Below are 15,672 nucleotides of genomic sequence, written 5' to 3' on the forward strand. Positions count from 1 at the left end.
ACTTTGGCAGGAAAAATCGTAGAGCAAGTTATTATCTTAATGGCAAGAAACTGGAAAGTACTGAAGTACAAAGGGATCTGGGGGTCCTGGTGCACGAAACTCAAAAGGTTAGTATGCAGGTGCAGCAAGTGATTAAGAAGGCCAATGGAATGTTGGCTTTCATTGCTAGGGGGATAGAATATAAAAATAGGGAGGTATTGCTTCAGTTGTACAAGGTATTGGTGAGACCGCACCTGGAATACTGCATACAGTTTTGGTGTCCATACTTAAGAAAAGACATACTTGCTCTCGAGTCAGTACAAAGAAGGTTCACTCGGTTAATCCCGGGGATGAGGGGATGGACATATGAGGAGAGGTTGAGTAGATTGGGACTCTACTCATTGGAGTTCAGAAGAATGAGAGGCGATCTTATTGAAACATATAAGATTGTGAAGGGGTTGGATCGGGTGGATGCGGGGAGGATGTTCCCGATGATGGGTGAAACTAGAACTAGGGGGCATAGTCTTAGAATAAGGGGCTGCTCTTTCAAAACTGAGATGAGGAGGAACTACTTCACTCAGAGGGTGGTAGGTCCATGGAATATGCTGCCCCAAAAAGCTGTAGAAGCTAAATCATTACATAAATTTAAAACAGAAATAGACAGTTTCCTAGAAGTAAAGGGAATTAAGGGTTACGGGGAGCGGGCAGGAATTTGGACATGAGTCTAGGTTCGGATCGGACATGGCCCTGTGGGTAGCGGAGCGGGCCCAGGGGCCGTGTAGCCTGATCCTGCTCCTATTTCGTGTGTCTAATTCTGTTAGATTCAGGAGATGGTTCTGTGATAGTAGATTGGCGGTTAGGATCAGATCAGCCATGATCTTATTGAATGGCAGAGCAGGCTCGAGGGGCCGATTGGCCTACTCCTGCTCCTATTTCTTATGTTCTTATTTCCTACGTTCCATCAGTGACTACACTTCAAAATTACTTCATTGGCTGTAAAGCACTTTGGGATGTCCGGAGGTCATGAAAGGCGCTACATAAATGCATCTTTCTTCTTTGACAGAGGCATTAAAGAGGTTATTAAAGATTTGTTATGGGAAGGTCTTGTTTGACTAACTTGGTTGAACTTTGAAGAGGTAACAAGGAGGGTCGATGAGGGTAGTGCGATTGATGTAGTCTACAAGGATTTTAGCAAGGCTTTTGACAAGGTCCCACATGACAGACTGGTCAGAAAAGTAAAAGCCCATGGGATCCAAGGGAAAGTGGCAAGTTGTATCCAAAATTGGCTCAGTGGCAGGAAGCAAAGGGTCGACGGGTGTTTGTGATTGGAAAGCTGTTTCCAGTGGGGTTCCGCAAGGCTCAGTACTAGGTCCCTTGCTTTTTGTGGTATACATCAATGATTTAGACTTCAATGTAGGGGGCATAATTAAGAAGTTTGCAGATGATACAAAAATTGGCAGTGTGGTTGATAATGAGGAAGAAAGCTGTAGACTGCAGGAAGTTATTGATGGACTGGTCAGGTGGGCAGAAAAGTGGCAAATGGAATTCAATCCGGAGAAAGGTGGTAGGGGTCTGGAACTCACTGCCTGAAAGGGTGATAGAGGCAGAAACCCTCAGCGCATTTAAAAAGTACTTGGATTTGCACTTGAAGTACCATAACTTACAAAGCTACAGACCAAGAGCTGGATAGTGGGATTAGGGTAGATAGCTCTTTTTGGGCGGGTGCGGACACGATGCGCCAAATGGCCTCCGTCTTTGCCGTAAACTTCTATGATATACAAGCAAATGTTTGCTTGGCTCCTATGTGAGAGTAAAATTCCTCAAAGGCAGTTTTCCAGTAGTTTCCATAACATTCCACTGTATATAAAGCTTGAATAAATAAGGAACTACTTGTTTTAAATAACGGGGATTGCAGCACCATTTTATAATGTGACTTTTCTGTGGGGCACACCCTGCAAATAGCGCGACACCCCTGGGAACCCTCTGACCTAGCCTCCAAACAAGAGCATCAACGAACCAAAGGAAAGCAGGACTATTGCTGCGGAAATCATTCAGCAACAGAAATTATGTGCTGGCGAGTCAGCAAATAAAGGGAAAGAAAAAAAGAATCAAATATTTTATGACAGACAGAAATCTAATGAGTTTGGAATTCCCAGAGCGAAAACCTATGCTGTAATGTTCACTGTCAACTTTATAAAAAGTAATGCATTCTCTGCAGGATACATAAACATCATCTTTGATTATAAAAGTGCGTTTCCTTATTGAGCAAATGCAAGTGCAATTTCATGTTTTTTTGCACTGGGACTGAATGCATTTCACAAAGTTGTGCCGCAGATCAACAGAACACAAATTGAGGCTTGAACCAAAGTGAAATCCGGTCACTGTAATCCAGCTTGTGATCTACCCCACACCTTTATATTCTTTATTGTTTTCGAATTAATCAAACGTGGCAAAACAAAACTGAAAGACGAAACAAGTTGCTATCATGACTTGCATCGCCAGCTGCTTGTTACATTTTCTCTGAATGTATCGCCAATTCATCACACTCCACTGCTGCTGCTACAGGTCGTTGCTGTTATACATCCACTCCACTTTGCACCTGGTGAACACCACCCATTTGGGGGTAATTGTAACTTTCACTGCCTGCGAAAAACCTGCGATAGCTGTAGTGTCCGAGTATAAATAATACACGGACTGCAGGAGAACAATAATAACAGGTATTTACTGAACAGAGGGTAACTTAAGACTGACGTACAGAAGCCTGCTATGGCTTTATATACAGGGGTGCTCACTGCAGGTACTGCAGTATAGAATCAGTTCTTCTCTTAAAGGTACATACACAACAATTCCTCCCCTTTTAGATAAACAGTACATAACATTCATTTAACAACTAAATAATAACTAATTACAATTACAATTTTCTCTGTACTATATACATCAACTGAAATAATCATTTATAAGTTCAGTCTTTGAGGAGGCTTCCTGATCCTGACTGGATAGCGTCTTTCTCGAGTATCCTGTTCTGGCAGCGGAGTTGATTCTGGTTCATGGTCATTGGTTGGTTCGGCAGCTTCCAATACCACTGCTTCTGAGGTAGACGCAATCTGTACTTCGGGTTGATTACCAGGTGCACCTGCTCGTGGTATGGCTTTGGCTTGTTCCTGTGACTCTAGAATCTGGTCAGCATGGCATCTCATGATGCTCTCTCCAACGTTCACTGTGTACATTAGTGGTCCCTGCTGTGTGCATATCATTCCTGGCTGCCATTTTTCTGTTCGGTAGTCGCGGGCCAAGACTGGTTGCCCTATCTTGAAGCTCCTGGTTGGCTTCTCATTGATGTGCTGGAATTGCTTATCCTCAACATCTCGTCTTATGTTTGGTTTGAGCAAATCCAGGCGACATCTTAGCCTTCGGTTGAAGAACATTATGGCTGGAGTTTGGTTGGTGACTGCAAGCAAACAAGAAATTATCCACCTTGTGTTGTAGTGGTATGTCGTCATTATTCATTGCCTTTATTAAGGTCTGAACAAACCTCTCAGCCAATCCATTTGTGGCTGGATGATATGGGGCAGATATGTAATGTTTCACCCCATTATTCCTCATTGTTGGAGCAAATCTGTTCTGGCAAGCCATTCCTGGCGAAGATGGTCCATAGGACTGCAATAGTTTTCTCCGTGGTGGTGGAGGACATTTTGATGACCTCTGGCCATTTCGAATGGGCGTCCACAGCGATTAGGAACATCGAGTCCATAAATGGACCAGCAAAATCAATGTGTATCCGTTGCCATGGAGATGAGGGCCACTCCCATGGATGTAGCGGGGCCTGTGGTGGAGCGTTTTGGACCTTCTGGCATCCTGTGCATCTCTTGATCATATCCTCGATTTCTTTATCGATTCCCGGCCACCACACAAACGCCCTGGCTAGGCTCTTCATTTTCACCCCTCCCAGATGACCCTCATGAAGCTCATTGAGCACTCTATCTCTCAACTTGGGTGGAATTACCACTCGGGATCCACACATCAAGGTCCCCCGGCACACTGACAGCTGTTCTCTCCTTGGCGAGAATGCTGGCAACAGTGAGTCGCCATGTGCTGGCCATCCCTTCACCGTCAAATCATAGACCCGAGAGAGCGTTGGGTCATTTCGGGTTTCCTTTTCTATACTTCAGTTTGTAACAGGTAGACATTCGACTATGGTCGCATGGAATATCTCAACAGGGTCCACTGCCGGTGCTTCCTCTACCGTAGGCAACAGTAGCTGCGACAGCCCATCAGCGTTTCCATGCTGTTTCGTACCCTTGTACTCTATGTCGTACTGATGTGCCCCTAGCAAAAGTGACCATCTTTGCAGCCGTTGCGCCGTCATCACCGGAACGTCCTTCTTTGGGTTAAAAATGGAGACCAGGGGCTGATGATCAGTCAGTAGGGTGAATTTCTGCCCGTGCAGATAGTGATGGAACTTCTTCACCCCCCACACCAGGCTGAGGGCCTCCCTGTCAATCTGGGCGTAGTTACGCTCGGCTGAGGTTAACGAGCGCAACGCAAAGGCTATTGGCCTCTCTGAACCATCAAGGAATTTCTGTGACAGCACCGCTCCGATGCCACAGGGAGACGCATCATATGCTAACCGAATCGGTAGTGTTGGATTGTAGTGGGCCAATACTTCTTTTGAAGTGATTAGGCATTTACATTTCTGAAAGGCACGCTTACACTCATCACTCCATTTTCATGTTACTCCAGTTTGCAGCAGGGCGTTCAGTGGGTGCAGAATTGTAGATAAATTCGGCAAGAACTTATGGTAGTAGTTCACCAACCCGAGGAACGACCTCAGTTGCGACACATTTTCCGGTGCTGGAGCCTTGACTACAGCCTCAATCTTGTCCGGCGACTTATGCAACCCTTCCTCATCAATCATGTGGCCACAATACGAGATTTGTCTCCTGAAGAACTCGCATTTGGGGCGGTTGGTTCGTAGCCCATATTCCTGTAATCTCGTGAGCACCTGCTCCAGGTTGGCAAGGTGTTCACTGTCATTTTCGCCTGTAACCAGGATGTCGTCCAAATAACACTGCGTCCCCGGGATCCCTCGCAGGACTTGTTACATCGCCCTCTGCCAAATAGCCGGGGCTGATGCTACCCCGAATACCAGTCGATTGTACTGGTAAAGGCCTTTGTGAGTGTTTCTCGTGAGGTATTTCCTAGATGCTTCTTCCACCTCCATTTGTAGATACGCTTGGGCCAGATCAATCCTTGTAAAGCGTTTCCCTCCAGATAGTGAGGCGAAAATATCTTCTATCCGTGGAAGTGGATATTGTACTGTGTGCAGGACTGGGTTCACAGTTACCTTGAAGTCCCCACAGATGCGAACCTTCTTCGGTTCCCCAGGCGTGCTGCTCAATGATTTCTTCATTACAGGAACGATGGGTGTGGCCCACTCGCTCCAGTCCACCTTGGACAGCACACCCGAACGCTCCAGACTCTCCAGCTCTGCTTCAACGGCTGGGCGGATCGTGTAAGGTAAAAAAAATTTGGGTTTGCGTTATCTTCGATTTTTATCATTGCCGTTACTCCTTTTAGAGTCCCAAGTCTTTGTTGGAACCCCTCTTTCGCGTCAGTTAGAATCTTTGACAGTCGTCCAGGTGTGACGAATCATCCTTTTTATAGGTCACAGTTAGCGCCTGAATGGAATGCCAATCCAATTGTATTTTTCGGATCCATTCATGTCCCAATAATGGTGGTCCTCCATCTGGTAGTATATATAGATACAGTTTCTGTGTTTCCTTGCTGTTGTATTCAACTGGCACCCTTATTTTTCCTCTGGGGTTGACTTTTTGCCCCGTGTATGTCTTCAATACAATGGACGTGTCCTTCAAGGGTATGTGTGAGAATAGCCGCTCATAGTCTCGTCGATTCATGACAGTTAGGGCTGATCCTGTGTCCAATTCCATCTTTACTTGGGACCCTGCTATCATGAGGGTGACCCAAATGGTTCGGTGATCCTCCTTTGCGATCACGTTGTGTAACTTTAGACAACTTAGTCTCCTGCTCCCAGAGTCCTTATCACTCTCCTGATCTTCCGAACTACTGTCTGTCAATTTCTTTACTTTCTTGTACTTTTCCTTAGTAGTTCTTGTAGTGTTGGTTTTCTTTCCCGACCTGCAGACTCTTGCTATGTGTCCCATTTTCCCACATTGCCTGCATACTTTGTCCTTAAACCAGCAGTCCTTCTGATCATGGGTTGTTCTGCCGCAGCGATAGCACTTTTCTGCTCCATACGCCATTTCGTTAGCGCTGTATTCTTGTGGTTTCTGTTGTACTTCCGCAGCTCCCCGTGTTGCTGCTTCGTAGGATACTGCCACGCTGAAAGCCTGTTCTAGCGTCAGGTCCTTTTCCGAAAGTAGTCGTTTCTGGGTTCCTTCACTCTGGAGCCCGCAGACAAACTTATCCCGTAAGGTGTCTGCCAGTCCTGCTCCGAACTGGCAGTGCTTCGATAACTTGCGTAGTTCCGTAAGATAGTCAGCATTGCTCTCATCTTTGTGCTGGTTTCTTTTATGGAACTTGAATCTTTCTGCTATCAGCAGTGGTGTAGGGTTTAGGTGTTCCTGTAAGATATTAACAATTTCTTCAAAACTTTTCTCCATTGGTTTAGCCGGGGTAATTAAATTCCGCAATAGGCCGTACGTTCTCGCGCCCATCAAATTTAATAATACCGACGCCTTCTTTCCATCGGCCACCTCATTTGCCTTGCAGTACACTTCAATTCTTTCCACATACGTGGTCCCGTCTTCTACCTCGTTGTCGAAAGCAGTGATACTGCCACTTTTCGGCATCTTGGGTGATTTAAAATGGCGCCTCCCGCGTTTTTCCTTCTTCACCAATGGATTAAAATGGCGCCTCCCGCGTTTTTCCTTCTTCACCAATGGATTAAAATGGCGCCTCCCGCGCTTTTCCTTCTTCCCCAATGGAATAAAATGGCACCTCCCGCGCTTTTCCTTCTTCCCCTTGCTGCCACGCTGCTCCTAGCGTTCTGCAAGGTAATGGCGGCGACCCGCGGCTTCAGCGCATCTCACTTTTCCTTCCCCTTGTTTTATTTTCGCTACGCTGCCCGGTTCTTGAGCACCGACCTTGCCCTGTGCGCTCCACCCTCTCTCTCTCTTTTTTCCTCCAGACGACGCTGCACGGCCCCTTTGCAGAGCCGCTCGATCGAGCTCGAGCCCGCCGCAGTCCAGAAGGGTCAGCGCACTACCCGCTACCAGCACGATTCGCTGGAACACCTTGACTGGGGAGCCAAGCCCAGCTCTCCACAGCCTCTCCTGCAACTCTCCGAACTCCGATGGATCCTTGGGCGGTTGCCCGTGGTCGACGCCTGTTGTTCTGACTTCGACCTCCAAAAGCTTCTTCTCAGGGAAAGATCCCCGTAAGGTGATGCAGTGCTGCAGGTGAGTTCGAACCTGTTCGTCGCCAATGTAGTGTCCGAGTATAAATAATACACGGACTGCAGGAGAACAATAATAACAGGTATTTACTGAACAGAGGGTAACTTAAGACTGACGTACAGAAGCCTGCTGTGGCTTTATTTACAGGGGTGGTCACTGCCGGTACTGCAGTATAGAATCAGTTCTGCTCTTAAAAGGTACATACACAACAATAGCGAATTGGCAGCCCCTTTTACACCTTGCCCGATTTTCGTTTCCATTGACTTCAATGTAAAACAGGCTGCTGGCTCTTCTGGCAATAAAAATTAAAATGACCCCCATTAGGAGAGTCAACGGGGTAGATCCTGACTTTGTACAATGGTGTTATAGCACCCAATAGAGTTCAATAGAAATAAAAATCGAGAGAGATGTTAAACGGGCTGCCGACTCGCGAACACCCATTTTACACTATCGCACAGTCAAGATCCACCACTCAGTTTGGCTTAAAACCCAGGACCTATTCTGATGCTTGCAACTTGTAAGAATAAGCATTGTTCCAGTTGTTTAAACGGGTTTGCAATTTGCCTCACTTGCGCTAAATATCGCTCACCACATTCACCCCTTATCGACAACTCATTGTTGTTGAAAACAAAAAGCTTAATCACAACTTCCCAACTGAGGTAGCAACCACAGGGGCGAAGAAAGTCCAATTCTTCAGTCAAACAACGTGGTGCAATTTCACATCACTGATGAATCAACCATGTTCCAACTACCAATAGGCTTCAACATCAGTGCATTCAACGGTTATTCTGTGCAGAACTTACTTTCTTACGGCTCCAGTTCTAAGGTTCACTTTCTCGGTGATGCTGGAAAGGACCTGTTCCCACTGGCCCAGTGTTCTCTTAGGAATCAGCAGCCGGATTGCTGGGTTTAAGAGGTTTCCATTAGCAATCACACTGTGAATGAAAACAGATAGTCAAGACATTTAAACAGAAGGGGAAATCACTCAGTGTTACAACTTTGTGCTACAAAATATATGGCGGACTTTCATCTCTTTTTTCCCACCCAACGCCCCCCCCCCCCCCAAACAATTTGCAATTTTCTTTTCCCCGAAGGATGTCTATTATTGGCCCATAAAAACAAAGGCCCCGATTTTCGGCTTGTGTGGGGAATGGTCGGATTTCTCCGAATGTGGGGTTTCTGACACACATAAAAAAGTGTCAGCCGGCTCCACGCAATTTTCCCTCAAGTGGCCAATTAATTCCCAGCATGTGGGAAGCCTTGCTAATTGTCCAATTCGAGTCAGAAAGCCCCACAGTATGATGTCATCATTCGTGCTGCTTTCAAGGTCCATAGTAAGCACTGCATCCTCTGAAGGCTTCCAAACGAACCACACAGGATGGCAGAGGAGCCTGCAGCAGCTGTGGGCAGTGCCAGACCCCAAGCTGCCTCCAAATTCGACGAGGCTTCACTGCAGGCATTTTTGGATGGGGTTAGGGCCCACAGGGAGGTCCTCTTCCCTAGGTCAGGGAGGAAGAGGCCTCCCACTGAGACCAATGCTGCATGGATGCAGGTGTCAGCACATTCCAACTCGCTGGGAGTCACCAGAAGAACCTAGCACCAGCGCAGACACTCACACCTCGGGGGGACCTTTGGGACATAGAGTAGTGTTGTCACCTGGTGTTTCACAGCTCACAAGTGAGCCTCAGCAGATTCTGGAGACAGAGACAGCAGTGGAGAGTCCGTGTCGGAGGGCGCAGGACTCTGCCAGCTCAGCTCAGCTGCGCTGCATGTCGACCCTCTGCCTCTGGGTCCATCCGCAAGAGAAGAGGTGATGGATCTCCATGCACAGATGCAGGAGTCTCTGGCAGGTTTTGTCTCCAGGGTCGCTGCGAGTGTGGAGCGAATGGAGGAGTCCATAGCGACCATGAGCAGAGCTTTTGTGGAGTCATTGGCGCATGAACGCATCACCATGGAAAGGTTGGCAACCTCCATGAAGGAGATAACTCGCCAGGGTACGGAAAACATGGTGAGTGCACATAAGAGAATGACATCTCTTGAGGAGCGTTGGCCATCTGTTGAACAGAGAAACCAAATCCTCATGGAAGTCCTTCGGAGTAGGACTGCCAGTGCAGATACGGGTCCCCATGGCCCCCTAAAGCGCAGCAAGGTGCTCTCAAGCCACTTCCAAACGCTGGCCCCTTCTGGCCTGTGCAGCTTCAGGTGAGTGAGCAGCAGCCTGGTGCTCCTGGTGCTCATCATGCTGTTCCTGGTTCTGCTGCTGCCACCTCTGCTGCTGGAGATCCTCTAATGGCAAGAAGGGAAGGAAAAAAAGGTGTCCCACGCTTCTCGTAGATGCCTCCGCTGAGGAAGCGCTGAGTGAGGGTGGTGAGAGGGGCTTCCCAGGAGATCACATTGGAGAAGTGTGTGAGGCTCCAACCTTCCACAGCTGTGCCTAAGCCTTGAAGAAATAGCCCCAAACCTGCAACAAGGTCCTTCAACATACAAGTGCTGGCCCTTTAAAACGCAGCTTCTCCTTACCTGCAGCTGACAGCTAGCAAGCTTCATACCAGCTCTCAGCAGCGGGGTTCCCCGCAGGCGGGTTTCAGGTGGGGAAAGCCCCAAAGTCGCAACGGCACGGGAAAAATCAACTTCAACAAACAGATAATTGCTTGTTAGTGCTCCGACGACCAGTCCCGCCAGCGGCGGCCGAGATTGAAGCGGGGTGCGGGGAAATGGCAGTCCGAAAGTCGGACAGAGCGGGGAATCAGGCAGTGGGGGGGGTCCTGACCCGCTTTTTCGCCGATTTTCGGCCCCCGGCCGCATGAAAAGCCGCCCGACGGCGGCCAGAAAATCGGGGCCAAACATTCTCTACTGTGTGCTAGAAGATATAGAAAGTGACATCTTAGCTGGATATTAGCTCAGAAGTAGGGAGAGGGCTGGGAGCCCGGAAGTATGAGTTTTCCAAACGTCCTGCAGTTTTTAAACTACAGAACATTTTTAAATTTTTTTCCTATAGGCTTCCCGCCCACAGCTAGCCTGAAATCCTGCAGCACAACCCTGCAGCCGAGCTAGTCTGAGAGCAGGTAGGTCTAGTGGGGAGGTGGGAGAGATCTTGGGGGGGTTCTGATCACAGGGGGTGGGGGCGCCAATTGCAGTGGGGGGGGGGCGGAGGGTGGGGGGGAAGCAGACAGATTGCAGAGGCGGGGCGGGAGGGGTGGAGAACTAGGTTTATTGGGTAGCTTGTTGGGCCTGGAGGAAACACTCCTGCTCCTCCTGGCCCACAAGCAATGCTGTAAAGGCATTTAACCTTATGTATTCAATGCTTCTCACCTCCTTTCACCTCCCGGGTTTCCCGAGGCCTGGGAAACCCGGCCAGCTGTGATTAAAAATAGAATCACTGTTAAAATGAAGGCACGCAGCCTCATTAAAATATTTAAATGACCAACCCACCTCCTGCGAGTGGATTGGTCGCCTGCTTCTCGTCCTGCCTCCGTTAAAACCGAAGTGGGTGGGTTTGAAGCGAGTTGGGTTCCTGTTTCAGATTTTTAACCTCCCATCCGAACCAAACCCACCCGTTTCTAAGTGTTAATATACCCCCTTACTGTCTGCAGATAAAAATAAAACCATTTCAGAAATATTGTATTCCCCTGTTCAAAGATCTCTGTACAGTATTATTTAAGAAAATATTATGTAATCGGATACAGGCGCAGCAGAAGGAATTCGTTGTGGAAGTGGTGATGTCGTTCGTTTGGTAAACTCTTGGTTGAGACGTATGTAGTCAACAAATCTGAAAAACAGGTCCTGAAAAGAGGCAGTGACCTGGTAAACGGAGAGGAACCGAGTTGCACACAAAACAGTGGATATTGTGAGACCCAAAATAAAATCCTATAGGTTCCTATAATGTGCATTTCCATTAGATTAACGGTACGTCCAAGTAGAAGTTTTTAATTGACTTGGAGTCATTGATAAATGTAGACTAGATGCATAGTTTTGTTTAACATCAGTGCCTTCTCATTGCTCTATGTTACCACCACTGCTGCAAAGTCATTAAAGTATCACAGAGAAAGTGACAGGATAAAAATGCACACACCCGTAATTTAGAGAAGTCAAAGGGGAGGACTTTTTGTTCTCAGGCAGCTTTAAAATCTAGTAAAATGAAAGTAGCTATTCAGGATGTAGGGAATTCCATCACGTCAGTGAGAACCCGAGAGCAGTGTTTCTCAAACTGGGGTCCGGAGGGACTTTCAAAGGGGTCCGTGACTGGAGGTCATTTCAAGCCTGCTCCTTTTTATAAAACCGACACCGATTCATTTGCGAATTATTCTGGGCCCGGCTCCTCAGAGGCCCACAGCTCTCACTCACTTTGCAATGAGCACTCCCTGCCGGTCGAGCCGATTCCTCTCCCTGGCGCCGCGACCCTGTGCCCTCCACCCGACACGTGATCAGAGCGCCTTCAAACACGTGCCTGAACGTGTTCACATAAACACGTACAATCCCACAGTGCAGCGGTTACAGAACATGCCAGTGGGACAGTATGGCGGTGAGTCAAGCTTCCAGCAGCATCCCAGCATGTGCACGGGAGCTCGTACCCTCATTCACCTTGACCAGCCTGCTGACAGCTTTAAAAATTGTCCAGCACTAAGTAGCTAATAGTGGCCATCTGTTGCTGCAGAGTGCCCAGAATTGGTGTGAGAAGGAGGCACACCCATCTCACTGATATCTGTAAGTAAATACCTGTTTCTTTAAAAGCATTATTAAAACACTCTTCACATGTAGCACTTTCATATTATGAGGATTATAATTTAGATTGGGGGTCCGTGGTTACTAATCGATTTGAAAAGGGGTCCTTTAACTAAGAAAGTTTGAGAACCACTGCCCTGGAGCAGATCAAGAGGTAAAACATTTGGAAATGGTGGATCTATGGACACAGCACATAATGAAGTTTTAAAAAGCACTAACTTTTTCTGTGATTTTTCCTTCATATAGACAATGGAGGGGTGGGGGGGGGATACTTGAAACCAAAAACTTCTCCCCCCTAGACCTTTCACTTTTCTTCCCCTTTAATGGAGAAATCATTTTTCAAACAAATTATTCTTACTAAACTTGACTACAAGCACATACTTTCTCATTCATTGTTGCCGAAATCCAACATGATTTATACAACTTCCAGTTTAGAACAGGGCAAATCCAAAATATTATATCCACTTAATTCAGTCATTTAATTCAAACTATCTGAAAATTCAAATTTTGAGCCCTAAATCCCCACTTTGTGTTTACATTACTTAATTCAAATTGCTGGATAATTTGAAATCTTCTTAGCATATACTGACTGAATTGACTGTACTTGAGAAATAATATGGAAGTCAGTGCCTCTTTTCAACTGAGCTTTGTCAACATTGTTAGGGATGAGGAAAAGTGTTATTCTTCGAATCCCACAAGTAGCAGGCATCTACCTTTGACTTAAAAAGTAAAAGTAGCGATAGTCACTGTGTTAACTTATTGATTTCCTCTTCTCCAACGGTGCCCTAATAAGAACATGAGTAGGCCATTCAGCCCCTCGAGTCTGTTCTGCCATTCAATTAGATCGTGGCTGATCTGTATCTCAACTCCATCTACCTGCCTTGGTTCCATATCCCTTAATACCTTTGCCTAACAAAAATCTATCAATTACTGTTTTGAAATTTTCACTTGGCCTAGCCTCAGCAGCTTTTTGGGGGAAGAGTTTTCCAGATTTCCACTAGCCTTTGTGTGAAGAAGTGCTTCCTGACATAACCCCTGAACGGCCTAGCTCTAATTTTAAGATTATGTCCCCATGTTCCGGACTCACCCGACCAGAGGAAATAGTTTCTCTCTACCTAACTTATCAACTCCTTTAATCATCTTAAGCACCTCAATTAGCTCACCCCTTAATCTTCTATACTCAAAGGAATACAAGCCTAGTCTTATGCAAGCTGTCCTCATAGTTTAACCCTTTTAGCCCTTCTTTCCAAGCAGTGCTTTTTCAAACCAATGAGCTACATTTATAATCAAAATAGAGCAGAGACTATTTTTATCACTGAGGCACACTCTCCTCTCAGAGGCATCGTGGAACTGAAGTCACTGTGCCACTCCAATTGTTCACTGGGTTGGTGTTGGGATTGAACATTTGGATACATTCAGTCTTCAGGTTTAGGGTCATCAAAATGCTGGTCTAACTGGGGCAGAAGGTGCAGGTAGGAGAGCCTCAGCTAGGACAGCAAGGACTCAAAAGCGGCACTTAACACAGAGTACACACCATTCAAAACACCAACCTGAATCCCAACGAATTCAAAACTGGCTACTACCAGATTTCTGTAAACAAATGTAAATTACGACAATTGATATCTGGATATCAAGTTCAGTGCTCGAGTCAACCCAATACCACAAACTACAGAATAGTGAAAAATCTGAATGGTTTTGGCACAGTCAATCCATCTGTGCCCTGTCAGTCTGTACGGCATGGTAATTCTATGCAGTATTATTCAAACTAAATCTACACCTCCAAAACAGTCTGTTCTGTACTCACCAAATAGTGCATGGCTCTTGAGTAGGCTTTCTAAATCTTGCTGATGCTATTATCCGGCTGTGAGCAACAGGCTTGATCTGAATGAAGAAAATATGAGTAGCATCTGTTACGTTAGTGAGATTCAGGCCTTTCATTTAGAATCCAAGACCTTCACAGTTTGTCATTCGCTCCCTGTGGCTACAAAAATGGTATAAAATATGGATGCGACTGCTGCCAACAAACAGGAAGCATTCTGCGCATGCACGCTTCCAGTTCGTCATGGGAGCTGGCGCGTTAAAAAAAAAATTAAAAGCCAGGAAGGGAGCGGGCTCGTGAGCAAAATCCAGGAAGGGAGCGGGCTCGTTAATATAAGCCAGGAAGGGAGCAGGCTGGTGAAAAATCCAGGAAGGGAGTGGGCTCGTTAGCGTGCTCGGTTTTTAAAAAGCAGAAACATCAGGCTTCCAGTTGTTGGAATGCGCAGTACGCTTCTGCACAGCTTCCAGTTCGTTGGCAGCAGTCACTCCAATAAAATACATATAAAATGTCATTTAATCTTGAAAAGCTTCCTTCTGTCTATTAAACAGATGATATATGAACAATACAATCTACACGAAGCCAAGACCTATATGCTATATTCTCCATTAATACGCCAAGAACCTACCTAGTATCACTGCAACAATCTGTGGAGGAGGGGGTGGGGGAGAGCATTTTGATGCCAGAGCACATAGAATGTGGATTACACGACTAAAGGTACAGATATTGAGCCTCAGGCGTCATTTCCATTATGGAGAAGAGGCAGCTCGCCCAGTGAAGCATGGTTGGAGATCGGGCCGCCGCGACGCTAGCAGCGGCCCTCATAAGCGAGGAAGGATAATAGAAAAGGATAATAATAGGTCGCATGCAAAACTATCTCGCAGTGTGGGCCTCAAACAGGCGTTAAGCCCCATATTTACATATGCAAAGAGTCAAACATCTGTTTCGGGCATGAGCACTGCACACTGATTTCTTTGGCCTGTACCTAGATGGCACTTCCAACGCATAATCAGCATGTGCTTCCTGCCCACCATATTGGAGGCTTAGGACGACGTTTAAATCGGCCAAATTTCTAGGCTACGTTCTCCAAGGGAGGAGAAACAAAATCATGTCATTCAGTTCTGCAATCAAATGATTGAGAATTAATTGATGGTCCTCAAAGATGTCACATGATTAACATTCATTCACTGGCTTCACAATGACTACATTATGGCATCCAAGCCACTCGTGATTGTTAAGAAATAACCGAGAAAAAAAAAATTAAATACATGAGAGTAATTTAAGTTAAAGGCACTTGAATCAAAATTTATATTTACAGGGCTCCTCCATTTAATTAGCTGAGAATAGTGGTGTTGACACACTGTAATAACATCAGCCAAAGGACACAGTCTGTACTGAATCAGCTCTTTATCACCAACATCAATGAGACCAATCCTTTTGAGAAATGATTGCAATCATTTTTTGCCAGGCTCAAGTAAATATGTTAAGTATTGCACCTTGTATATATTAAGGCAAATACACGCCGGTCTGCAAATGTATTGCAGAAATATATTGGTTTTGGGCCTTTCACATATACCTACCGAGGACCAAGCCCTTTCAAGGTAACACACACAATTCACCCTTCATTATCTATTATTTTATATTTTCTTTATGCTTCTGTTTGTTACATAAACTGTTTTAAAGCACTTTACATTAACTACTTTGTCAACTTTGACCTTA

At 46.1% G+C, this 15,672-nt stretch overlaps 1 protein-coding gene across 6 annotated transcripts in view; it reads right to left on the reverse strand.

Annotated features, from left to right (window-relative positions):
* The window catches only part of LOC147117722 (doublecortin domain-containing protein 2-like), a 365,165-nt gene that overhangs the window by 272,923 nt on the left and 76,570 nt on the right, over window positions 1-15,672 (reverse strand). For 4 of the 6 annotated variants that reach the window (XM_085988936.1, XM_085988938.1, XM_085988935.1 and 1 more), the window contains exons 3-4: window positions 13,942-14,018; window positions 8,219-8,350 (exon numbers count right to left, since the gene is read on the reverse strand). In XM_085988936.1, the coding sequence (XP_085845062.1) occupies window positions 8,219-8,350; window positions 13,942-14,018 (209 nt within the window). Of the gene's footprint in view, window positions 1-8,218; window positions 8,351-11,103; window positions 11,217-13,941; window positions 14,019-15,672 lie in introns of all 6 variants that reach the window. The other 2 variants (XM_085988940.1, XM_085988939.1) reach the window with 2 other exon arrangements.

The sequence above is a fragment of the Somniosus microcephalus genome, chromosome 5, assembly GCF_052327205.1.
Source record: "Somniosus microcephalus isolate GS21.2 chromosome 5, FLI_Smic_1.0, whole genome shotgun sequence".
NCBI classification, from domain to species: Eukaryota; Metazoa; Chordata; class Chondrichthyes; order Squaliformes; family Somniosidae; genus Somniosus; species Somniosus microcephalus.